Consider the following 25,479-nt stretch of genomic DNA (forward strand, 5'->3'; position numbering starts at 1 on the left):
CTAAAAGTGTAGAAACTGTGACTGGTTGGAAGAAGAGGGCACAGCCAACATGGACTGTGTTATTTTCCTATTTGTAAGTGCCTGAATTTGCAACTTTATTTTAACATTAGTAGCATGGGAGGGGGAAGGAGAGGAGGAGGAGTTGTGTGTAAAAAAATACTAAAATGAAATAGTGCAAACCAAATAAGCCCACTTGAAGCAGAAGCTTCTCATCACCCCAAGATGAACCCCAGCTGCAAAGTTCAAGACCGAAGTTTGGGACAGCTGGGATGCTAAGGTTTGGCTAATCAAGGAAATAGAAAGGGTGCAGGGAGAAAGAGCTGTGAAGTATGGATCTGGAGTCCTTCAAAGTTTGGGGTTTTCAAATGCAAGCAATTATTTTGACCCCATCTCTCCATTTAAATTTAAAATTCTTCCTTTGTTGCATTACATTTTAAAAATTGATATTATAAAGCAGAAAAGGAAACAACTGGAATAAATTGCCTAGGGAGGTTGTGGAACCTCCACCACTGGAGATATTTAAGAGCAGGTTGGATAGACATCTATCAGGGATGATCTAGATCAGGCCGGGGCAAAATACAGCCTGCAATCCACATCCAGCCCACCAAGCCACCGGATCTGGCCCACAGATGCAGTGGGGAACCCCAGGCAGGCTCCCCGCTTGCCTTGTCCCACCCACATGCTGCTCTGAAATGTGGCTGCAGGGTGGTTTTTCTTTTAAAACAGTGAGTCTGGAGGCGAGGGGGGGAAAGCTTTAGGAGCTGCTCCCACACACTGCACAATCCCATTGGCTGGTTTCTGGCCAGAAATGGCCAGTGGGAGCTGCCTGTTTCAATAACAGGCAGCCATGAAGTACAAAGGGCTCCAGAACACATGGCTGCAGCCTGTGCAGGGAGTGGGGACAGACAGGGAAGCTGATTCAGGAATGATTGCTGTCTGGTAAGTTTCCTGGCAGAACCTACCTCTGACACCCCAGTTCCTCACTTTCCCAACTCTCTGCCTCCCCCTCCTCCTCCACATTCCTAAATCCTCTGCCCCGCTCCTTCACCCCAATCCCCTGCCCTAAATCACAGTCTCCTCCTGCTCTAGCTCACAACCCAAATCCTTGCACCCCCTCCTGAACCCCAATTCCATGCCCTAGGTCACAATCCAGCCCCCTGCACCCAGTCCAGTGCCCCAAGTCACAACTTTTTTCTTACCCCAAGATCCCTTCTGCACCCAACCTCCATCCCAGACCCCACACCTCCTCCATTAATATCATAGCAGCCCTCAACCACTTTCCAAATTCTTGAAGTGGCTTCCCATCAAAACTTATTGCCCACTCCTGATCTAGATGGTGCTTGGTACTGCCATAAAGCAGGGGCTGGACTTGATCTCTTGAGATCCTTTCAAGTTCTACTATTCTATGATTTTAACTATGCTGCTTCCCCCCCAGGAGTAAGTGAATGAATGGCAAGGAAGATAATGAAATCCTTAGCTGAATATAATTTAGGGTACATCTAGACTACATGGCCCCGTCAATGGAGCCATGTAGTCTAGACATACCCTTAGGGTGTGTCTACACCAGTGGTCCCCAACCATTTGAGGTTGCCGGGCGCCAGGGGGCATGGCTGTTCGCCCGCCGGGCGCCAGGGGGCGAGGACACTTGCGCGCCCGGAGGCGCCCCCCCATAGCCGCATGCCAGGGGCGGCCCCCCCCATAGCCATGCACCCAGGGGCAGGCCCCCCCCATAGCCATGCGCCCGGGGCCGGTGCCCCCTCCAAGGGCTGCGCGCCCGGGGTCGTCGCCCCCCCCAAGCGCCGCGCGCCCGGGGCCGGCGCTCTCCCCCCCCCCAAGCACCGCACACCCGGGGCCGGCGCCCCCTGCAAGCGCCCCGTGCCCAGAGCGCGAGCGGCCAATCCGCGGCGCTCCCGGGGCCGGCGCTCACCGTGCACCATGTGCCTGGGGCCAGGCCAGCCCCAAGCACTTGGCGGGTGCATACAAATGCCCCCGCGGGGGCCATGGTGCCCGCGGGCACCGTGTTGGGGACCACGGGTCTACACTGTGACACTAGCTTATTTTGAGCTTATTTCAAGATAGTCTATTTCGAAATTTGGTGCTGTCTACGCAATTTTGGAAATTTTGAATTTTGCCAAATTTTGAAATAGACCACTATTCTGACAAATCTCTTAATCCTTGTGGAATGAGGTTTACCAGGAAGTCAGAATAGCAAACCTGTTATTTCAATTGCTTTTTGAAATAATGGGCATGCTGTGAAGACACTGAAAACGTTATTTCGGGATAACAGCTGTATCCCAAAATAGCACTGCAGTCTAGATGTACCCTAAGTGAAGCATTCAGTTACAGACCCAAATGTTTACCCTGAAAGCCCAACACCAAGTGTTCCACATGAAACTGATGACTAAGAAGAACAAAAAAAAAATCACCTAACACAGTAACATAGCTATCACAGGTTACTTTCCCCACTCGAATGAGGCTAACTGGCTGATTCAAGCCATATGTTTTAATCATCATGAAAACTAGACTGATTTCCCTCTTGTCTTCCAACCGCATTTTAGTATTGGCCAACAAACCTACAGCTAATGCTACAGTTTCTGTAATACACATTGGCTGTGTGGAAACTACAGTTTCCCCAAAGGGATAGCAGTGAGTGGTTTACATTTTGGGGTCAGACCAGGAAAGCCCTCTTTGTTTTTTTTAACTTGTATCTTCAAGCCAACTTTGTGGCGTTAAGTAGATACAATTAGTGTCAAAGCAGAGTTTTCCCGTAACTAGCCTATGAGCTGTAGTTTTTATGGGAGTTCTTTCTATTATGGATTACCAGCAGTTTAGGATATTTTCCAGCTGGAACGAAGCAGTGCACACTCAGTCAAATGAATGATTCTAAGCTAAAGCCTTTTAAGCACAGGCATAAAACAAAAGCCCCATCCCCTGGATACAACTTTCAGCTTGGAAGTGAGAGCAAACAAGACATTTCCTATTCTTTCCAAATGTTTTTCCCAGGCAGTAAATGAAGTTGTTCTTATAACACCCAAATAACTCATTGTACACCATCCCACAATCAAATAGACTCAAATCTTACAGGGTCTCTAACTTCCAGTTGCAGTGCGCTTTAACATGACTCCTCCCAGTTTAGCCAGTGGGAAGCTCCCCTTTGGCTTACCTCACAGAATTGTTTTCACCAGATCAGGAAGCTTCTCTTACAAGTCCCAGCTGCAGTAGCATAGAAGTTACACAACCACAAGCCATGGGTAGTCATGAAATTCTATAAAAATGTGCTACCACCAGTTTGGATGAACTAGGGTTAGTATTGGTGGGAGCCCTACTGTAGACAAAACTGTCAGCAGGAACAGGTTTTACCAACTTATCCAATGGATGAGAGACTCCACTACCTGGTGATGTCTCTTTTAACTGTTTGCTACTAGTTGGCAATTTCCAGTTTGTTTGGTAAAAAGCAATTGTCTGCAAGGAGACAGCTGTCCTGCTGGCTGCGCTACCTAGGCTGTGGCAGGAAGCAGGCTTTCTTAGTTTTGGCAACTGGCTGAGAGAGGCACGAAGAGGAGACCAAAATTCCCTGTGGATTTCCTCTTTCAGAGACATCCCCTACTGCTGAGTGTTGTGGAATCTTCCAAGGACACTGTCACTGTCTCCTGAATTGTCTCAGCAGTGGCATGTAAACTATATTCCTTTGCTATCCCTGTCTGCCTCCCAAGCACAGCCATGCAAGTCTTTTGGAATGAAAACTAGTAAGCTGTGGCGCAGTCTCTATGGAAGCCATGTGGAAGCTCCATTGTCTGGGACACTTAGAACCAGTATAGGCACAGCAACTGGCACCTTAGATGAACCATGCAATCGGCACTCCCACCTACAAACCCCTCAATGATATTGCACTTGAATATGGCGCCTCATTTAACTTGGTGCACTAGGTGACCGCCTAGTTCACCTATATGGACAGGCCGCTCCTGGACACAGCATCAGAAGACCTAGGACGCAGTCCTGCACTGGACAAGGATGTATGAGATGATTTATTAGGTCTTTTTGGTCCTAATTTCTATGATCCTATGAGCAAACCTCAAACACTGCCTATCTTACCTGCGCGCCACTAACTGTCTCTGGCTTGGTGTGGTCCTAGCAAGCCTATGACACAATTGGGTGCACCCCAAACAGAAAACCCAACTTAATGGGAGCAAAATTAATCTATTCAAACAAGAACCTAGTTCACATAGACCCTCTTCAAATCATTTTCACCTACATTTCTTTCCCCTCATCTCTCTATCCCCAATCCCAACCTCTGTCTGGGTATGTCTACACTAGCTCGTTAATTCAAGCTAGGTAGGCAAATTAGGTGACCAGAGTTGCAAATGAAGCCCAGGATTTAAATATCCCAGGCTTTATTTGCATGTTCCCGTCTGGTCGCCATTTTGAAATTTCACTAGCCCGAACTCATTGCTGCGTGTAGCCACGCGGCAGTGAGTTCGGGCTAGTGAAATTTCAAAATGGCGACCGGACGGGAACATGCAAATAAAGCGCAGGATATTTAAATCCTGGGCTTCATTTGCAACACTGGTCGCCTCATTTGCCTACCTAGCTCGAATTAATGAGCTAGTATAGACATACCCTCTCTGACTTACTCTCTTCCTCTCTTCTACCTATGAAGTATTACTTTCTAAAGGAAAAATACTCTCTTCAATTAAAAGCCTGTTATTGTGTGTTACCCAGAGTTCTTTCTTATGGATGAGAAACTCCAGACTTTTGGCACATACAAGAAAGAGTCAGTCGTTTATCAGAAGACAGATTTCTTTGAAATGCCTCAGCGAACACCTCCCCACTGTAAGCCACTCCTAATAGAATTCACCTCAGTCACTTAAATGCTTTTTTCTATCTCCTCAATTACAGCTAAGTAAGAGGGCAATTAGCTTTCAACAATTAAAATGATTTACTTACTTCATCTAACAGCCGGAGCATCTCCACATATCTGCAGAAAGAGAGAGATTTGTATTAAGTGCCATCAAGCTACCGCTGAATGAATCAGGGTAGAATGTGCAGCTTCCTTTACAAAATAACAGCCAGATCTGAAGAGTGAACTCACACTTTCTCTGAAGACATCAACTCCTGGGCAATCAAGTAAGCTCTGGACTTTCCTTCTTTCTGTGGAAAAGAAAACCACAGATATTAAGAAATGTCCCACCCCAAAACAGAAACAGTAAGGGCTCTAAAATGCCCACAATTTATGATCTTTGAATCTGCGGCGGGGATACTGCTTAGCAGAATGGAGTCTTGCTCCACAACTGCAGTTCTTAGGTGCTATCTCAATACAAACAAACAAATAAATAAGATAGTCTGAAATGGGGTCATACTCTGTGTTCAATAAATTGTTTTTTGTGGCTATGAAGAAAGAAAATTCCCATTGATTTCAATAGGGCAAGGATTCAGCTGAAAGAAAGGCAAACAGATTCTTCCAAGATCGCAGGAGGCAAAGCTCACTGAATTTGCTGAGGCCTCTCTCGTGTGCAAGGAAAAGTGTTTTGGGGTTTTTTAAATAGTTATATTTCAAACTGTTTCCATTGTAGTGCAAGCTAATGAAGCAAACAAGTTCCAAGGGCTTTATTGCATGATAAGCAAATTGATGAAATTAAATGGTGATAAATATATCCTGAAACCAAACAGTGCTGTACTAAAGCAAATAACAATTTGGAGATCACCATGGAATGCACTTAAGTAGCGAAGATCTCAGAGGATGCAGAAAATTGTCAAAGCAGCAATGGCAATGGCTCTCCAAGGCTCAAGAGGCTAATTATGATGCTTTGCTCTGGTTTCATGCATTATTTGTTTTAAATCTATTTATTTATTTAATCTGTTTATTTATTTAGGAAGTGTTTACGAGGCTTACAGATCATTGCCATGTAAAAATCAGTGCCATATAAACATCAGACACAAAAAGTTAATCATTACAAGAGTGAGCTTTTATTTAGAGAAATATTATACACTGATATAATCAGCAGATCCCTCTACTAAAAGGGTTTTTACCATATTACAGAGTGAGCCTCTTTATCAAGGTAAGAAATGGGCAAAGCATTGACACCTTTATTGAGAAAGAAATCTTATACTAAAGTGCCTTTGACTTGTACAACAGGGATAATAAAGCAAGGAAGCAGCCTTCAGTGAACAGAAGGCCACACAAGGTGCCATTTGTTCTGAACAGGCAGAAGACAGCAACAAATGTATTGTTCAAAGGGATCAGGTGTGCCATTTATCCATTGCTGAAACAGCCTCCTTTAGAAGGTGTACAGTCGAGCAGCTGGGAGACGCTGAGCTGTCATGCATTTAGCTGGTTTAGATGCTGAGCTGTCGTGCATTTAGCTTTTAGTTTGTAACTTTAAAAACAACAAGTAGTCCTGTGGCACATTAGCCCTGATCTACACTAGGGCTTTATTTCTAAATCCATCTGCCTTTGGTCTAATTTATAAGTGGAGAGTCCACACTACCAAGTCCATTATTTCAAATTAAGGGGACGCTTATTAGAAATCTGAACTCCTGTTTTTCTCAGGGAATAAGGCTAATTTCGAGGCTTCCTCATAGAGGGAACATGCTATTTCGATTTTGTAAAATCAGGAGATAAGTCAAAGTTAGTTATTTCAAAATAGTTTCCTGGTGTGGACATGGCCTTAGAGACTAGCAGATATTATCATGAGCATTTATGGGTAAAACCCACTTCATCAGAGAAATGTCATGCAATGTAGCTGTAATTCACATGGAAACACATCACCATCATGACCACCAGTTCTGGATGAGAATTGCTTGGGTTTATGGGGATCATGGTGCAATCGTTTAATTCACTCCCTGAATGAAGAACATTTGTAGGGGCCTGGATAAAAATTCCAGATTCAAATGCCATCAATCTTTGCTAAAGTTTAGAGTACATTCAAGCTTTGCAGTTCATCTCTGATATTTAAACACGGCAGTAATAGAAGTATGAACAGTAATTCCCCAAGTCCCCCAAGACATTTGCATTTCTGGAAAAGTAATCTGGTGACTCCAGAGGTTTTTTTTAATTCAAGGTTTCTGCTCCGTCTTCCTTTCAGTCAGGCTGGAAATAAGAAACTTTGGTTTCAAAACAGCTTAGAGAAGATTTAAGCATTCCCTGGAAGTGCAGGAAACTGAAATCCAGTAGTATGACTGCATCAGGAAAACTCAGTAGTATGACTGCACCAGGAACTGCACCAGGAAAACTCAGATGCAAAATTGACTGAAATGAAACCGAACAATCTCATTTTGATGCTCAGTGTTAATAAATCACAGAAAATAATTGGAATAAGTAATCAAAAATAATTTTAAAAATTCTTTCAAGTTTTATGGTGCTGTTTACTACACAAGTAAGGATCTTTTTTAAATTAGTGCATATTTATGTTGTGTGTCCCTTTAATATAAAATTGTGCAGAACCTTAAAACTGTCTATTTCAGAGCAACAGAGGATTATTGAAAACACGCTGCATATTTTATTTTACAAATAAGTGAAGGAAAGGAATGGCTTTCCACTAGGGAAGTAATCTGGAAACCCAATCTGCTAGGTCCTGGGTTCTCAACCTGGGGATGGTGATCCCAGAGAGGGGAAGATTCTGTAAACATATTGGAGGAGTGCTGTATAGAAGGATATGAACCACTGTATGAGGTGAATGAGACTTCGGAAAAAAGGCTGTAGGAAATGACCTGTCTTTTCCATTGTAATCTGATTGTGAGCCAAGTAGACGAATCTAAGACTCAACGAAACTGGTGATCTAATCATTTATCAGATTCAGTCATTTAATCCATATCTCAGCCAATTGTTCTCTATGTTTTGTTACTCAATGCTTTGTTGATTCTCGTTTAAATGACCCATAGAGTAATATTTCTCCCACTTTCCTTTGGAACACTGTTCTGATGCATTTGAACAGATCTAGTATAGGCATTTTCCCCTGAAAGTCATCTTTTCCCTTTGTTAACTTTATTCCACTATTTGAAGTATACTCCTTGCTCCACAATATGTTTTTGTTTTAACTTTACAATAATTTCTAAAGGATTACCCTTATTCCCTCTTTTTGTCACCAGGGATGACATATAGCATAGAGTCAAGGTTGGATTGAGAATGGGGCTTTAGGGGCTGCAGCCCGAGGTTCAGGACTCAGAGGGGCCCAGATTTCTGGGCCCCAAAAGTGAAGGGCCTTTTGTGGGGCCTCCTTAGCCTGGAGAGCTGGGCTGCACCACCAAAGGGGAGCTGTTTCAGGTAAGCACCCTGTGTTCCCATCCTCTGCTCCATCCCTGAGCCCCTTCCCACATCTTAACTCACACCCAGACTCTGCATCCCAACCTCCTGCCTTGAACCCCATCTCACACCCTACCTCCCACCCAGTCCTGGCACCCCAAACTCCTGCCCTGAACCCCCTTTTTACCCTAACTCCTGCAATCCACCTCCTGCCCTGAGCCCCCTCCTGCACTTCAAACCCCTTGGCCCTGGTCTGGAGCTCCCTGCTGCACCCCAAACATCTCATTCCCTGCCCTCCCATACCCATATCCCCACCATCCAAGGCCCTGCCTCAACCCATAGCTCCTTCCTACATTCTGAACCCTTCATTTCTAGCCCCACACCAGTGCCTAGGGGTCCCACAAAATCTAATAGCCCCTGACCCCCAAAAGAGTTAATCCAGCCCGGTGTAGTATTGGCATACAGAAACTGACAAGTGTTACTGGTCAACATCGGGATATTCTATGCTTCTTTTTCCTCCACCCTTTTGACTTGCAGATATAAAGCAATTGAATGGAAATTTTATTTCTGGATTACCAAACCTAATACTGGCCAGTTTGCACATCCCCTTGACAGGCTTGGCTCCGTGTTGCCAAGCAGCAAAGTATATTTCACCATGGTGTGGACTCACTTGCCTTTCATGTATACAGACTGTCATGGTCTGTAATTCTACTTGTGATTAATATGTCTTAGCTGAGAGACAAAACATTGGGACCCCTGGTGTCACATGACCAGTCTAGGGCAAGTTTTGAGACAGTGTTTCTGGGCGTTGCCGGTTTTGTGCTATTTAATTACTGTTTGCTTAACCAGGAAATGAACTCTGAGATTGACGACAGTGTCCGGAGACCGACTTCTGGGAATAGCGGGATGCAAGGGGTGCAGGTCCCTGAACTATCAACTTTCTAAAATAAAGCCCAGATGATTATTAAAACATAACTGAGTTAACACATTTGTAGTTATCTTTACTGTGTACACTTCAGCCCAGCAGTTAGCACTTTTGTACCTTTCCTTCCCAGGAGGCGGCTTCAGGAGCTGTGTACTCCAATCCATGCAGTTTGTCTGTACTTAGCAGATGGAAGCAATGGATCTAGACAGAGGGTTCTGGCTCAACGTCTAATTGAGTCTTCTTGTTGTTATTAGCCTCATTTGTCCCACAATCTAAAATACATGCTATATACAAGCAAACAGCTCTTGTGATTGCCTGCTCTCAACAGTCAACAGAGTTTTCATCTGGTAATGATGCTGCTCCTACATCAGAATATCAGGAGTTTACTTCATGACAGAGAGATCTCTGTGCCCTGGTCTACACTAGGGAGGTATTTCAAAATAACTTCCCTTATTTCAAAATATCAAGCAGAGTGTCCATATTACCAAGCCCATTATTTCAAAATAAGGGGCTGGTTATTTCAAAATAATAACGCCTGCTTTCCATGAGGAATAGTGCTTATTTCAAAACAGTTATTTCAAATTAGCAGTAGTATGGACACTCCACTGCTGCTATTTTGAAATAACTGTTCCCCAGAGTCATTCAAAGTAATTACTCCACAGTGCTTCCTGGGGCCCTAAGTTGAGGTAGCGCATTCACATTCAGGGAGACTACCCAGACTAATTTTGAGGCTTTCCTGTCTTTGGACATGCTATTTCAAAACAGTTATTTTTTTGAAATAAATTATTTCAAAATAATTTCCTAGTGTAGACATGCCCTTAGTTACTGTGGGGAATGGTCTCTTGAGGGACATGGTGGAAGTCTCAGTGCTAAGTCATTTAAACCTAGACTGAACATAGCACTGGGGAGGATAGACAAACTACTCCAAAGGCCTTTTCCATCTCTAACTACCATGATCTTTTATTGTTCTGGGGTCAGCCATGTAGTGCCCTGTGTGTTCTGCATACAATTTCCATGCTGCTTCCAATTCCCATTGGCGTTAGAGAATAAAACCAGATTCTCTGAATTTGAACCATCCCTTGAGAGAGAGTGCAAACACAGATATGTTTTACTAGGCAATATGAATTTCCAACACATCTCCAAAGAATATGCTTTTGTGATTCTTTCAAAATTGTACCCAAATAGTCTGCCACAATATTCCTCTTTCAATAGCAATCTCTAGTTTGCATATCAAACAGTGTGTTTTAAATGTCATATATGAATGTTAATAGATGATTGCAAGTCACTTGCACCATGTTCATAGGTGGCATAATAGACAATAGGCCAGAAAGGGCAGCTGATGTTGTGCCTCAGTTTACCAGAAGCATCTAATTAATACAAGCATCTAATTAAGACTCAGTATTAGGATAAAGAATCTGCAGGTGAATTGGTTACACACTGCATAGTGGGATGTCAACCTGAAACTTAGGGCCCAGCCCTCCATCAGAGCAATCAATGGAAGCAAGGTGGGGACCTAAAGCCACATCAGTGGATTATTTCTTAAAGATTGAAAGTCTTGCAGGATAGGTAAAAAACTGCTTGTTTTGGCCCATGTATTCGGTAGCTCTGATATAACTTTGTCTGATCTGCCTGCTCTATTAGTGCTTCAGTGTCTTACTCTAAGAATTCTTCCACCTCCTTGGGTTTCTCATCTTAGTTTCCAAGCTCTCAAGGATTACAGCAGCATGATCTGGTCCAAGGGGAATAATAATAATCCATCTATTCTCCATATAACCCATTTTCAACTAGGCACCCCAGTATCTTGCCCTGGTTCACAGAACAAACTTCAGAGAAATGTCCTCCTGACTGAGAATCAAGGTCTCCTATTAGGAAATAGGAACAAGATAAAATGGAACAATACAAATAATTAACTGAAAGAGAAAGAAAAGAAAAATCATTATTCTACGTGTAACAAAACCATGCCCACCTAGAACAATAGCTTTGTCACTATGCTATGCACCATTGCCACCCAGAACTTTATGGAAACAAAATATACAGAATTCAGATTCCGTCCCACTCCAAAAGCATAGGCCTTGAACCAATGGGAACTCTCCTATCATCTTAAGCAGAACAGGCTTTATGACACACAGTTTAGCAATTCTGATTCCATCCTGGAGAGGAAATGGCATGCGTGGCCACACACACACAAGTTTTGAATCATTACAATATTAAGAAATCTAAGCTCAACTTCTTTTTTCAGGCACTGACTGTGCAGCATTGATGCTGTTGAATGTACTCTAACACAATTACTGTATTTATCACCTCAAATAAAATTAACACATACCATATGTAGCTCCTTTCATCAAGGATCTCAAACCACTTTTACAAAGACTAATGAACTAAGCTTCACAATCCTCTCATGACATGGCTAAGCACTTCATCAATGGGAAAACCAAGGCACAGAGCTGCTATGTGGCTTTGCCAAAGATCAGTTTCAGTTTCTGTCTCTAACCAAGCTCTAGCAAACAGCATGATTCACCATTTGTGTAGAATTCCACATAAAGCTCTAGTGACCTTCATGTAGACCAGTAAAAGGAGGGTGGCTAGAGAGCTGGATAGGTAGACCTTGCCTGCTAAGACACCAAGCTATGGTTGTCAACCCTCCAGGATTATCTGGGAGTCCCCAGGAATTAAAGATTCATCTTTCATTAAAGATCGTGCCATGTGATGAAACTTCCAGGAATACATCCAACCAAACTTGGCAACTTGACGTGTGCCCTCCCCTGACAATTTCTACATTGTTATGTTCCCTTTCATTGCCCTCAGAGTGTGATCAGCTTGATTGAAACAATGTGCGCTCAGGGGGCATCACACGGATAAAGACAGGAAAAGTTTCTGACAGCATGGCTAAAACCAGCAATTTTCCGACTATGATGGAATAGACATGTATGATTGATATTGTATCATTGCCTACCAGAGAGCTGAATAACGTGATGAATAATGAGGAAACAAAGGCCAGTGGCTGATGCTCAGCATAGCAGGCTATTGAAAGCACGTACACTCCAGGAGCCCATTAGTGCTTCACAATATAGCTGTACTTCCATGGGGTGCTAACATGTTTATGGGCCAAACCAAAGGTTACTGGTGTTGTGGAAAAGGTCCAGTGATCGGATCCGTGGTGGCCAATCTATTCTTCCACTTTTGCAGACTGTCTAGATGTACATGGAGTGCACAAGCAGGGAATGCAAAACTGCAGTCCCATGGGTGAGCAGAAGTCATGTGTGAGCCCAGCTGAGGTTAAGTAAGTGCTAGGCTTAGTGCTCAGTGCACTGAGTGGTCTTAGGTCTCATGCCCCTTCCGCATCTGCTTCCTTAACATCGAGAATTCAGAGTAAAAAAAGAGGGAATATGAGACGGGGGTGAGCAGAGTATGTGCATGGCGGAGGAGAAAGGATGGGGCAGTACCATTCCTAGCATGCTCATACAGCACTGTTACATCCTGCTAGGCTTCACTGCTCCAGTTAGACACCACAGACACATAGAGATTATCCCTCCAGAGCATCATATTTGACTTTGTATTCAGATGCTCTGTGCCTGTGCTGGGCAATACCAAGCCTAAGACAGAACTGCACCCATGAGTACCCATTGCCTACCATTCATCGGCATGCTTCACATGCCATTGCCCAGGTGACACTACATAGTATGGAGGTGGATAGCAGATCACATATGTCATAAATGACACAGGAATAGGACGATTGAAGTAGTCTGAAGTATTAGCACATACTAAGAAACAGAGAAGTAATACTAATGCTTTGTGTTTACCAGAGGCAGCATGATGTAGTGCACCAAACACCAGACTGGGAGTCAGGAAATCTAGATTTAATTCTTGGCTGTACCATTGGCCAGCTGTGTATCCCTGACCAAATCACTTTGTCCCTTTGCTTCCCCTCCGAACATTTGTCGGTGTAACTCAATGGTTCTCAAGCTATTTACCATCCGGGTGCTGGAACACTTTGCATAGTGGAGGTGCTAAGAGCCATTGAACCAAACTGCAAACTCTATGTAGGCTGCAAACCACTTCAAGTCAGGGGTGCTGTAGCACCCCCCGCACCCTTAGTTTTAGCACCTATGTTGACCTTGGTGGGCTACATCCAATACCACCTGTATGGCCCTGATGATGTTACATGGGCTGCAGCTCTGTGCTGATTGGCAGGTTAGATTGCAACCACTTCTGGGGAATCTGCTCAGTTATACAAGTCCAAACTTGGCCCAGTCAGAGCGATCTAAATTTGTTGCTTCCTTGCAGGGCACAAATCATTACTCTCAAGTCCAGCTTCTCTTTGGGTTTTGTGTATTTTCCAATGTATGAAAGTGAAAGGTTTGCAAAACAGAGTGAATAATGGAGCCTGGAAACCAATCCCACCAGTGGAAAGATAAGAAACAGCAAAGGCAATTTAACATATTGTAACAGTGAGACAGTCTGTACTGCCTTGCTCTTTGCAAAACCTTTGTATCCTCTAGCCTGATATTTCCTGCCTTGCACACAATGTGTCTCCTCTGTGAGTTGTGATTCGTTCACTGCCTTCCCTATCCCACTGCTGCCTTACATGACTGGCAGCTCAGAGATGGTAATGATTGTTCATCTCCAACGCTGCCCTCAGCATCAAATTCTTTACCAGTCCATGTTCCTTTAGTAAGCTTCCACGATGCCAAGGTATCCGCTAGCATCACACAAAGGTAAGTTACCTGTATTAAGGGATCACTTCTCCAGCATGACTGCTATTTGGTCCACATGTAGCAGCACCCTGTCCTAAATGAGCAGCTAAAATGCTTCGGAACGTCTAACATCATAAGGTACTGCCTCATTCTACTCTCATTTACACCATTTGTATACAGCTAGGCTGTGTCTAGACTGGCCAGTTTTTCCAGAAAATCAGCCGCTTTTCTGGAAAAACTTGCCAGCTGTCTACACTGGCCGCTTGAATTTCCGCAAAAGCACCGACGATCTCATGTAAGATTGTCAGTGCTTTTGCGGAAATACTATGCTGCTCCAGTTCGGGCAAAAGTCTTTTTCCGAAAAACTTTTGCGCAAAAGGGGCCAGTGTAGACAGCAGAGAATTGTTTTCCGCAAAAAAGCCCCGATCGTGAAAATGGCGATCGGGGCTTTTTTCTGGAAAAGCGCGTCTAGATTGGCCATGAACGCTTTTCCGCAAAAACTGCTTTTGCGGAAAAGCGTCCTGCCAATCTAGACGCGCTTTTCCGAAAATGCTTTTAACGGAAAACTTTTCCGTTAAAAGCATTTCCGGAAAATCATGCCAGTGTAGACGTAGCCCTATAGTGCTAGTGGCTTCAGGGGCATGCCTCTTGATCTCCCCCAGTGTGAGGGGAGGGTCAGATCCTTTGTGTTCTACCTTGTGCATAGTTCCATGTATCATTTTACATTTTTTATGCTGAAACACAAGGCAGTAGTAGTTAAATGTAATCAGTGTTATCATTTTATTTCCCTTATGTTGAAATTAATTGCCAGGCAGTTCCATGTTGTGGATGCAAGTGGCTCTCTCTGGGTACGTCTAGACTGCACTCAAAAATCTAAATAAGATATGCAATTTGTGCTATGCTAATTGCATATATTATTTAGATTTTATTTCGAAATAGGCTATTTTGAAATTTGGCACATCTACATGGTGCCAAATTTCGAAATAAAGAACTATTTTGAGACATCCCTTATTCCTTGTGGAACAAGGTTTACAGGGATGCCACAATTGCACATGCGTTATTTTGAAAATTATTTCTAAATTGAGGACACATTCCTTGGATGCGGGGTAGCTATTTCGGGATATCTCCGGTATCCCGAAATAGCCTTGCAGTCTAGATGTACCCTCTGCATTTAAAATATGATGTTATTATTTGTATTAGAGTAAAAGCACTTAAGTATTTGTATCCCGATGCTTTATAAACAAATCACAATATTGCAGTATCAAACTAGTCTAATCGAATCTTTCCTGGGGGTCCCTTCAGCTCCTCATGTTAAACACCCAGCTATGTTTATTAATAGACCCTTTCCCCTTGAGTGGTGGTTTAATATAGGATTCACCCTTGAATATAAGAGGAAAACACCAAAATAGCTGATGCTGACACAATGTTTCCTAGCGATCTGATAACTACCCCGTTACTATAAAAACAATGAGTAATCCTGTAGCACCTTAGAGACTACCATATGTACAGCATCATGAGCTTTCATGGACAAAACCCACTTCTTCAGATGAGCTATTACTTCTGTACCTTTCCAAAGCTACCATTGTATAGAAAGGTTGGGTCCTTTATCAGCAAAGGTGCTTGTCAGTGTGAGTCTAAATACCTTTCATTGACTACTGAGTCTGTTTTTAAGCCCATTGCCTTTTTTTGTGAATACCACCCTTTTCTATGTGCATGACACGCAGGCTGTGTGAAGCAGCCAGACATTGCAAAAAGCAGCCCAAGGCATCCTCATACCTTGCAGCTGTCACAATGCCCTTGGTCTGATTTCCCAGCAAAGGAGACTGGAGAATTAACGCCCCATTCAGGGGCTGCATCTCCACGTCCCCTCCACGTGTTCTGACTCTATAACCTTTGCTTCATAGCCTTATATTGCTTGATATTACTAGAGATGTTAGATATTGGATAACTGAATAGTCATGTAACCGCATGAATTCTTATCAGTTACACTATTATTCAATAGTCCCTGTGGGTGGGACCAGCATCCAGTGTGCTCCGGCCCCACTCCCGGGGAGCCCTCCGCCACTCTACACTGCTGCCTCTATATCAGAGGCAGCAGCGGGAGGTGCCAGGCAGGAGCCGGTCTGTGAGAGGAGCCAGTTTAAAAGCAAGGCTCGCCATGGATAGAGGCTGCTCTGTGAGAGGCGGAGCAGCCTCTCTCTATGGGGAGTTTGGACCCTCCACAGACAGGGGCTGCTGCTGGAGACTCACCGGGTTTTAAGCCTAGGCTTATCAGTTAATCGTATAGTCGATTACATGTTCGCATCCCTAGATATTGCAGTTTTTTGAATGAAGTGAGAGCGCACACATTGTCGTGGGTGTATTGAAGATGCACGCATTTATACTTGCTGCATCCCAACTGAACCCCCTTTTGAACAGTTTATCCAAAAGGGCTTCTCCTTTAGTGAGCTTTTTTTGTCCCTGGAAGAGCTCTCAACATGATGGCACTACAATGCAGAAGAAGGTTGGCGGTGTTTCATTGGACAGGGAACGAAACCCATCCAGCAAATTCCATAGGGTTTAAGTTCCCCAAATGAACCCTATTATGGGCCCTACCACTCCTTCACATTTGCCATCAGCTATGAAAGCTTAAAACATAGACCTTAATCTATGGCATCCTGTCATTTGGGGTACGTCTAAACTACATGGCTCCGTCGACGGAGCCATGTAGATTTGTTGTTTTGGCAAAGGCAAATGAAGCCGCGATTTAAATGATCGTGGCTTCATGTACATTTACGTGGCTGCCGCGCTGAGCCGACAAACAGCTGATCAGCTGTTTGTCCGCTCAGCGCGCTAGTCTGGACGCTCCCCTGCCGACATCAAAGCCCTTTGTCGGCAGCCCCGGTAAACCGAGGAATAACGGGGCTGCCGACAAAGGGCTTTGATGTCGACAGGGGAGTGTCCAGACTAGCGCGCTGAGCAGACAAACAGCTGATCAGCTGTTTGTCGGCTCAGCGCGGCAGCCATGTAAATTTAAATGAAGCCGCGATCATTTAAATCGCGGCTTCATTTGCCTTTGCCTATGTGTCTAATCTACATGCCTCTGACGACAGAGGTATGTAGTCTAGACACAGCCTGCTCTTCTTGTGATCCAGTGTGGAAGTGACTCCCTGTCACACAGAGTCTCTAGTCTTCATGGGCAAAGTGTCAGGGCTCACAAAGGAATTGTCCTTGCAGTCACTTCAGTTCCTGGGGTGAAGACACCTGAGGAGATAAAGGTATAGCTGGGAATGGGGTCAAGTCAGGGAGAGCAGCTTGTCTCAAGAGGCTGCAAGGAGGGATGATCTCACTGAATACTTCTGCTTGAAGACTCTGGAGTCTTGACACTAAAGTTTGAGGTTTTAGTTCTGGAAGAGACGTTAGATTTAAATGTGGCTTGTGGTGCAGGATCCTTCCAAAGCTTTTTGGGATGCTCTGTGACATTCTAATTACACCTTGCATGGGTGAAGCCCAAAGGCTTGTGCTTTTCTAAACCTTCTCTAACTCCCTGGAGAGCATCACTGAGCTGGTTGTCTCACCAGAGCAGCTGACCTGAGGGCATCTTCTAGTCCTGGCTGGAAGTAGGAATTGCAGAGAAAGCTGCAAAAAGTATGTGCACAAAGTGAGAGGACAGTTTGGGTTTCCGGGCTAGTGGGGTTTGAAGTGCAAGTTCATATCCAGATCTGAGCAACCCTAAAGCTCACAGAAATGTAGTTAGTTCTTCCCATTGAAGCACAAAAGGACCAACACTGAGTTAAGCTCTGGATCAAGTTCAAAAATGGGATGGATTTGATTTGGGTGTTTTTCTAGTATTGAATGAAGGTTTGCAGATGAAAGAATCCCCTGTTTCACTTGAATCTGTACATATGAGCCTATATCTAATTGGAACCCAGATTTGCCAGTTGTCAACCCTCATTTTGATGCTTTCCTCATACAAGCAAAGGAGACTCCAAACCCCTTTGTTTCTACTTTGGAGTCTGGGGCAGAAAAGTGAAGTGTCACCTTACTACCAGTTGGGTGCATATAATTAAATAAACATATGGAACAGGCACACACATGAGGGATGACTCCAGAGATCCTGTAAATTAGCTAAGCGGAGTGTGTGGGGAGGAGAGAATCTCCCTCAATTAGTAAGAGATGGGCACCCATTTTGGTTGTTTTAACCAAGTGGAATCACAGAGGTTACAAAAATCTACAGCATCCTCATCTTGGAGTTTTCATGCCTGACACCGTCTGCCAGAGATTTTAAGAAGGGGATTCAAGTGCACAATTAACCAAAAAGAACATGTTTTCCAAATCAGCTTTAAACAGAATAATCATATATACCAAGTGATTCCTAGTAACTTTACCCAACAATTCTGGGTTTAGGGTACACTTATAGAACCCTAATCAAAGCAAAACTTGGAGAAGTCAAGCATGCTTTTCTATTTCATTACATCATTTTTACACTAGTCTAATTACCAGGTCCAATAGAGTTAGACAGATACAAAAAATATGCAACCCAGCAGAAATCAAAGCTCTAGCTTTTTTTAAAGCTGATATACTAAAACACCCTAAATGTGTAATTTTGTCCATCATTTAAATTGTTTGCAGAATGGAGGTGCCAGCAAGTCCTAAAGTTTCTTTGTGCTCACACAGAGCTCATCCCCAGGAGAGAAGAGATTCAAAGGGGGCCAGCCGTTGAAACAATTCCAGGAAACCTATGTACAACATACTTTTTTTTTAACTTCAGAAAATGAGCCTTAAAAAAAGAAACAACAGAAAACACCTCCCCCAGCCTATCCCCCAAACTGGAAGCCTTGGAAATCTTCATTGGACAGGTAAAAAGCAAGCAAGCAAAACAAATCATAATACTTGGGGATTGGCAATCCACATTTCAGCAGAGTGAGGTAATTATAACCCAGCTAGACACCCATCAGAATCACATGTTCTGGACACAGCAAGAAGATCTTATCAGCTAGGTGATTTCATGCCTTTATTCAGGCTAATTTTCCCCATCATTTAAAAAACAAACTCCTGTTGCCAGTTTTTTTAGAAATCCAAATTCAGCTCTGCGAGGCCAGCCGACAACAGTTGTTTTAGCAAGATTAGCTCATTTCCAAATTCATGGTACTATTTTTGGCATCCAGACATGGAGTACCTCTGCCAACTCTCCCCGAGCGACAGTGCTTCTGAACTCTTTCATGTTTTACAACCGCTCTGTGTTGTCTGAGGATTTTGCTTCAAGAGGGAGACATCACTTCACTGGGTAGTTGGACGGTTTTTCTGCACTTCATCATTGCAAGGCTGTGTTTTGACAGGGCAGCTAATGCTCCCTTGGCACCAGAAGATTTGCGTGAGAAGACAACAAAAGGAGGCGGAAGCGGTTGGGGTAGGAAATACAAACCACGGTCGGTACTTTAACTACACCAGCACTTTCTGAGGGAAGGACAACAGAGGGTTGGAATTTATTCTAAACACCATCGATCACAAGGAGCCAACCACTCAAGGTTTTTGTGGGGAGTTGGAAAGCTGGGAATGCAGGACCACAGGCAGAATTCATAGTCCTGAAGTTCGTGGTTGGGGTTGGGGGGTGGGGGAGAAAGGCAGAATTTTCAGTCGTAAGAGGAGGGCACAATGCTGCAACCCCCTTTTTCTTTCTGCAGATTAAGTTTTATGGCAGGGACTCTTCACTAGCTATCTGTCAGCAATCTCTCCCCTCCTGCTACCACACCCAGCGTGCAGGACAAAGAAAGAGGCTCACAACTTTTCAGACCAGATCTCATTGCATTGATCTCTCATGTCATCCCTCAGCCTCCAAGAGACTCCAGGTTTGTGGATCTGGTTCTATATTCACTCATGTCAAAGTCTCCTGTTCATATCAGTGGGCACTGGATCAGGACCTACACAAGCCTGCTGACTGATTGCATCAGCTTCCCTTCTTAGGTCTGTGATAGAAATGTAGCCATGTTAGTCTGGGGTAGCTGAAGCAAAATGCAGGACAATGTAGCACTTTAAAGACTAACAAGATAATTATCACCTCTAATACCATTAGCTCACAAACATCCCACTCTCCCCACCTCTAATATCATCAATTCACAGACACTTACCTTCCTTCCTTCCTCCCCCCCTGCATGCCCCTCCTGTTCTGAAATGTGATTTGTCCTTTTCATATGTGTTCACTTTTTTTTTTAATTGTATCCTTTGGTATATATGGTTGTGACTATTTTCTTCCACTATTTGATCTGAGGAAGTGGGTCTGGCCCACGAAAGCTCATCATCTAATAAACCATCTTGTTAGTCTTTAAAGTGCTACATTGTCCTGCATTTTGCTTCTTAGGTCTGTGGGTTTTGGTATATTCAACTGAAGCAACTCCTTACCATAATACTGAAGAAAGGCAGTGCTCATGGCTCCAATATTCCCCGGCTAGCTGTAAGCACAAAGCCGGGAGAGGTGGCTACTGGTGGGTACACTTACAAAGCCTGTGGGTGTGCACTTCACAGCCCGAGTGGACACCAGACTCAGGCTAGTGGGGCTTGCACTATCATGCTAAAAAAAGCTGTGGAGAAATTGTGGCTTGGGCTCTGAAGCCACGTGAAGGAGTGGTGTCAGAACCTGACCTCCAGCCTGAGCACCCACTTCGAAGCACTTTCTATGCAACTATTTTTAGAGTGGTACTGTGAGCGCCGCAACCCTGAGTCTGCCAACTTGGGCTGGAGAACTTGTTGCCAGGGGCAGTGTAGACATATCCAAGAGTTGAGTGGTTTTTCATCCTTGTTTTTAATTCCCTTCTCCCTTGGATGTTTCCTGCATTCCCCAGATCGTTCCAGATCTCTTACCTTATGGATGAGGCTGGGATCCCCTTGGCTACTTTCTTCATCTTCAGAACTCTTCTGTTCCTCGTCCGATGTGATGTCCTCCAAGGGTACCACAGAGATGGGGCACACCTTATAAGGCTCGGTATAGGCACTGTAAGCAAAAGCAGTAGATCAGCCCATCACACTCTCACCACAAGAAGTGGGCTGTGCCCACGAAAGCTCATGATACCATCTACGTGTTTCATTAGTTTATCAAGTGCTACCAGACCTTTTGTTGTTTTTTAAGTTTATCCTGTACAGACTAACTCGGCTACCCCCTGAAGCTACTCAAACATAAGTTTTCCACAAACAGCCCAGACATAGCTAGTGGCAGGTTAACCCTGTAGGTCTGTTAGACTTAGTACACAGGATTCCAGAAGTGTACTGCTTTTGAAGAGTACATTCAGAGGCTACCATGAATGTAACACATAATAGGAGAAAAGTTAACTAAACTTTTTAAACCTCCCGAAAAGTTTGGTTCAGTTCAAGCTTGGGGCTGAACTTTGACCAGGTTCATATATTAGGGCCATTATTCAAACTGGTTTTCCTTTTGTAAGATACAACTACCCAAAATGAATATAATAAAATAATAATGACTAACAATGCTAATTAATAATTGAGCTTAGGTACTGTGATGATGGGTTCTCTATGAATACTTCAGATCAATAAAGCAGCACAATAGCAATATCAATAACTATAGATAAAGTGTCAAGAATGGGCTCAGACCAAATCCTCAGATGTCAATATTTGTGAATTGTTTCAGTGGAATCTGAACCCAGATCCAACGCTGGCTCATCTTTGTATTTTATAGCACACCCCCACTGAGGATCACAAAGCATTTTGCCAATGTGGATGAATCATGAGCTTGAATGCTATTCTCAGAATACTATGAAGGTGGCCATGGGTGAGTCAGTGTTAATCAGTTAGGCTAAGGGCTGGATTTCAACTGGGAAGTCCACTAGAAAGGGAGTTTATAACCATATCTATAGGCTGCATTTTTCACTAACATTGCAGTAAAGGTGAATGGGGCAGAGAAAGTCTTTGCAACACCAAAGGTGGAGAGTACCAGCAATGGAGAAGCCATGGCCAGAGAAACCACTGATTGCCTGTGTATTATTTATGGTGGGGGCTTTATGCATTTCCCAGCAGAAACTAAAGCTGTCCTTCCCAGGTATAATCCCCAAGGAATGGCTGCTGGTGGAAACATCATCTGTTCTTCCTCAATGTGAATCAGCACACTACCGCACCTGGACTCCCACTAGCACAGCAGGTGGTGGTGGGGTGTGTGTGTGTGTGTGTGTGTGTGTGTGTGTGTGTGTGTGTGTGTGTGTGTGTGTGAAAAGTAGAGTATGAATCTAGCCCTGCTTAGTCCACATCCTCTGAGGGCCCAATCCTGAAGAAAATGACAAAGGAGATCCAATATGATTTGGGCCAGGCCTAATTTTTCTTTCATGAATGCCATGAGGTGATATTATTTGATTTTTTTACATTTATATCTAAACAGTTAGACAGCTCTCCCACAGTTTGGCAGCGGGGGTTGCCCCAATGGCTTTGAGGGGAGCGAGGCTTCTGGGAGCTGCTCTGCGTATTCTGCAGATCACTGTAGGTAGAAAGGCTGAGCCCGGCTGTTCTGTTCTGAAGCATTGTCTTCCCTTGTTTATTATTAGTGTTGGTGGTTTTTCAGTGTGGGCGGCCTCACTGCACTTCCTAAACCCTGCCTGGCTGCAACAACAAAGGAGCCTCTGTGGATCAGCTCCACCCCTCACTTCCAAGCTTTTATTGATGGTAATTGCTTTATTACTTTACTTTCCTCACTCTCAGTGCCTGAAATATATACAACTCTAAGGCCAGCTTATCTTCACTATCCTTCTCATCGATCAAGGAGTCTGACAACCTGGAGTCACAGGTTGCTATTTTAAAAGTGATAGATGTGGGTGGCACTGGAAGCAGAATGCTAGGGGCAGATGCTCCCAAAGCATATCATTTTAAAGGGGGTGTCTAGGCAAACACTATTAGTGGTAGAAAGCTACTCCTCATCTCTTCTGGTCCTGCTACCTATGGAGAGCCTAATTCAAACTACCTACTCCATGTCGCGTGTAGCCGCGGGCACGGAGTCCGCATTAAGGGGGATTTAAAAATGGCAGCGCCCGGCAAGATGCAAATGAAGCCCGGGATATTTAAATCCCGGGCTTCATTTGCAACTTCAAATGCCTACATTAGCCACCCTAGTTCAAACTAGGGTGGCAGTGTAGACATACTCTCTGAAAGTCCAACTGCTCCTAAAGGCCATATGTCCTCTGTGATAGGGTGTTCTACCTACATCACTAATGGAGGAGTTAAGGTGGATCACAAGAGCAAATTAACTGGGTAGGCTGCACCTTGGAGGAGATTGAGGCTTGATGACAAGCACTAATTGAAGATGTAGCCCATCTGGGCAGGAAAGCTTGAATAAAGCCAGGAAATCAGAGCTGAAGGGAGTGACAGTATGGAGGTCGGCAGTCACTCTCTGGGTCTAGGGAGCAAAGAAAGAGAACACTGGCATTGGAGGGGTAAAAGCAGAGGAAGGGCTGGAGGAAGAGGTTACTCCAGGGGCATTGGAGAAGAAAGCCAGTAGAGGACAGAGCAGAAAGAAGCCCATGGAAATGGCAGCAAGGTGGAGGTGGTGTAGACTGCTGACTCTAAGATCCCTGAGCTGGAATTCCAAGTAGTGGGCAGGCCTAGATCCCCCACTAGCCACTATGGAAGTGGCCCAGTCTTGATTGGGAAGACTGTGTGGAATGGTGCCAGATAGCAGATCTGATGAGCCACTGTTACCTGCAGGAGGGGAAAACTGTATAGTGTCCTGGCCGGCCAGACAGCCAGGCCTCGGGGAGGAAGCTCTCTGACTCCTAGACAACAAGAGGGGCTCCAATGCCAGTGAGTGACACAACAGGGCCTCAGTCCAGACAGAGCTAATCCCCAGATGCAACATCAAGGGGGTGACCCAGTGGTGAACGGACCCTGTCACAAACATGATAGGTGTCTGAAGGTCTGCAATAAAAAAAGAACAGGAAAAGGGGACTATGGAGCTATTTACAGTGGGCTAAATATACCCTGCCAAGATGGGCACCCTAGACAAGGAACTGATTATGGCCTTAGGGAATTAAAAAGAGCCTGAAATGACATGGAGTTCGGTAATAAAGGGCTCCTCTAGACTACGGGGAAGATTCGAAAGAGGATATGCAAATTCAGTGGAGCTTTCGAAAGTGAAAGTAGTCAAGACGTGTTTTTTTCAGCAACCCCTCCTTTTCAAAGAGCCTCTTTTCAAAAAAAAAAAAGAGGTTTCAGTGGCTTTTTGAAAAAGGGGGGATTGCCGAAAAAAATGCATCTTGGCTACTTTCACTTTCGAAAGTGAGATCGGAAGCTCTGCTTTGAAAAGTGAGATCGGAAGAAGATATGCAAATTCCTGCAGAATTTGCATATCCGCTTTCGAATCTTCCCCGTAGTCTAGACAAGCCCAAAATGTCTACCTTTTTGTTACATAATAACGGCCATACTGAGTCAGACCAAAAGTCCATGTAGCCCAGTATCCTGTCTTCCGACAGTGGCCAATGTCAGGCGCCCCAGAACGAATGAACATAAATAGACAATAGACTATTATAGGATCAGGATATCCATCTCCCAATGCTCATTCCCAGCTTCTGGCAAACAGACACTAGGAACACCATCCTTTCTCCTTATGTTGTATAATGACATCTGTTTATTCTCAGGACACGCTACCAAGAGCAGAGAGCGTGTTGGTTTTGTAATTGCCATGTACTGATAGCTGCTCTAAAGACTGTGTGGGCTTTGCATGTCATATCACAGCACAAGATAGCTGAAAACCTCTGTTAATTTCTGGCACAAGTCACTAGCAAAAAAAGAGCGAGGCTTTCATTTTTCAATTCCTTCTCCCACCCATGGGAATGGACATGGATCCCCCATCGGTAACTCTGCCCTCTGATAGAGCTACAAATTCTGATCTGGGCCCTCACAGCTGGTTAGTTCTCAGGTGAACAAACTGATAGATGACTAAGTATAAGAAATAAAAACATGCCGCAATCACCTACAAAAACAGCTCAAACCAAAACCTGCCTGAGTCTCACACCAGGGCACAGAGAGAGGAAACCCAAGTGATCAATGGAAAACTATTGTAAGTGAGAGAAGGAGGTTCGGCTGCTAGAGCCTCTTAAAAGTTATTTTGCTTCATTAGCTGTGGCAATAGCCAAGATAATGAACATTGTGTTCTGATGACTTATAACGCAGATGCTTGGAAAATGCAGTATTGTTCTGGCTAGATTCTCCAGATTTGCAGGCAACCTGATTCCATGAATCAAGGAAAATACTGTGTACTGGAATGTAATATGCTGTAAGGCTGGGTTTCCTTCAGGACCTTTGTAGATTCTGAATCCTTTACTTCCTGGCCTATCTAGATTTACTATGCAAAGCACCATTGCTAAATTTGGATGATAACTTTGCTATAGTGTTAGTCAAAAGTTTGCACTCATGGCAGTGTGGTTTCAATTACTTGAAGCTGGTGACAGAAAAAGCATTGAAACACCCATGTCTTTCGCCAAGATTTTCACTGACTGCCAGATCTTTCTCCTCACAGCATTTACTCTGTAGACAAAGTTTTCCTCATCCCTTTACAGTTATGGTACTGAGGATAGTATGGGGTCATCGGGTACTAGTTTCATATATTTGGGAAATATTTTTTATGAAAATCTAAGTTGTAAAAGTTGCATCAA

General features: G+C 44.1%; 1 protein-coding gene and 2 long non-coding RNA genes across 7 annotated transcripts in view; 2 read left to right on the forward strand and 1 right to left on the reverse strand.

The window, feature by feature from the left end:
- The window catches only part of FGD5 (FYVE, RhoGEF and PH domain containing 5), a 189,523-nt gene that overhangs the window by 75,433 nt on the left and 88,611 nt on the right, over positions 1 to 25,479 (reverse strand). For all 5 annotated transcript variants that reach the window (XM_025189555.2, XM_025189558.2, XM_025189554.2 and 2 more), the window contains exons 3-5: positions 20,696 to 20,825; positions 5,090 to 5,148; positions 4,945 to 4,975 (exon numbers count right to left, since the gene is read on the reverse strand). In XM_025189555.2, the coding sequence (XP_025045340.2) occupies positions 4,945 to 4,975; positions 5,090 to 5,148; positions 20,696 to 20,825 (220 nt within the window). The remainder of the gene's footprint in view (positions 1 to 4,944; positions 4,976 to 5,089; positions 5,149 to 20,695; positions 20,826 to 25,479) is intronic.
- Positions 1 to 25,479, forward strand: part of LOC142830923 (uncharacterized) — a 120,993-nt gene that overhangs the window by 55,190 nt on the left and 40,324 nt on the right. The window lies entirely within an intron of this gene.
- Positions 18,577 to 20,802, forward strand: LOC142830924 (uncharacterized). Its single transcript, XR_012906473.1, has 3 exons — positions 18,577 to 19,266; positions 19,522 to 19,686; positions 20,677 to 20,802. It is a non-coding gene; the product is annotated as an uncharacterized LOC142830924 (long non-coding RNA).

This window comes from Pelodiscus sinensis, chromosome 11 (genome assembly GCF_049634645.1).
Source record: "Pelodiscus sinensis isolate JC-2024 chromosome 11, ASM4963464v1, whole genome shotgun sequence".
Classification (NCBI taxonomy): domain Eukaryota; kingdom Metazoa; phylum Chordata; order Testudines; family Trionychidae; genus Pelodiscus; species Pelodiscus sinensis.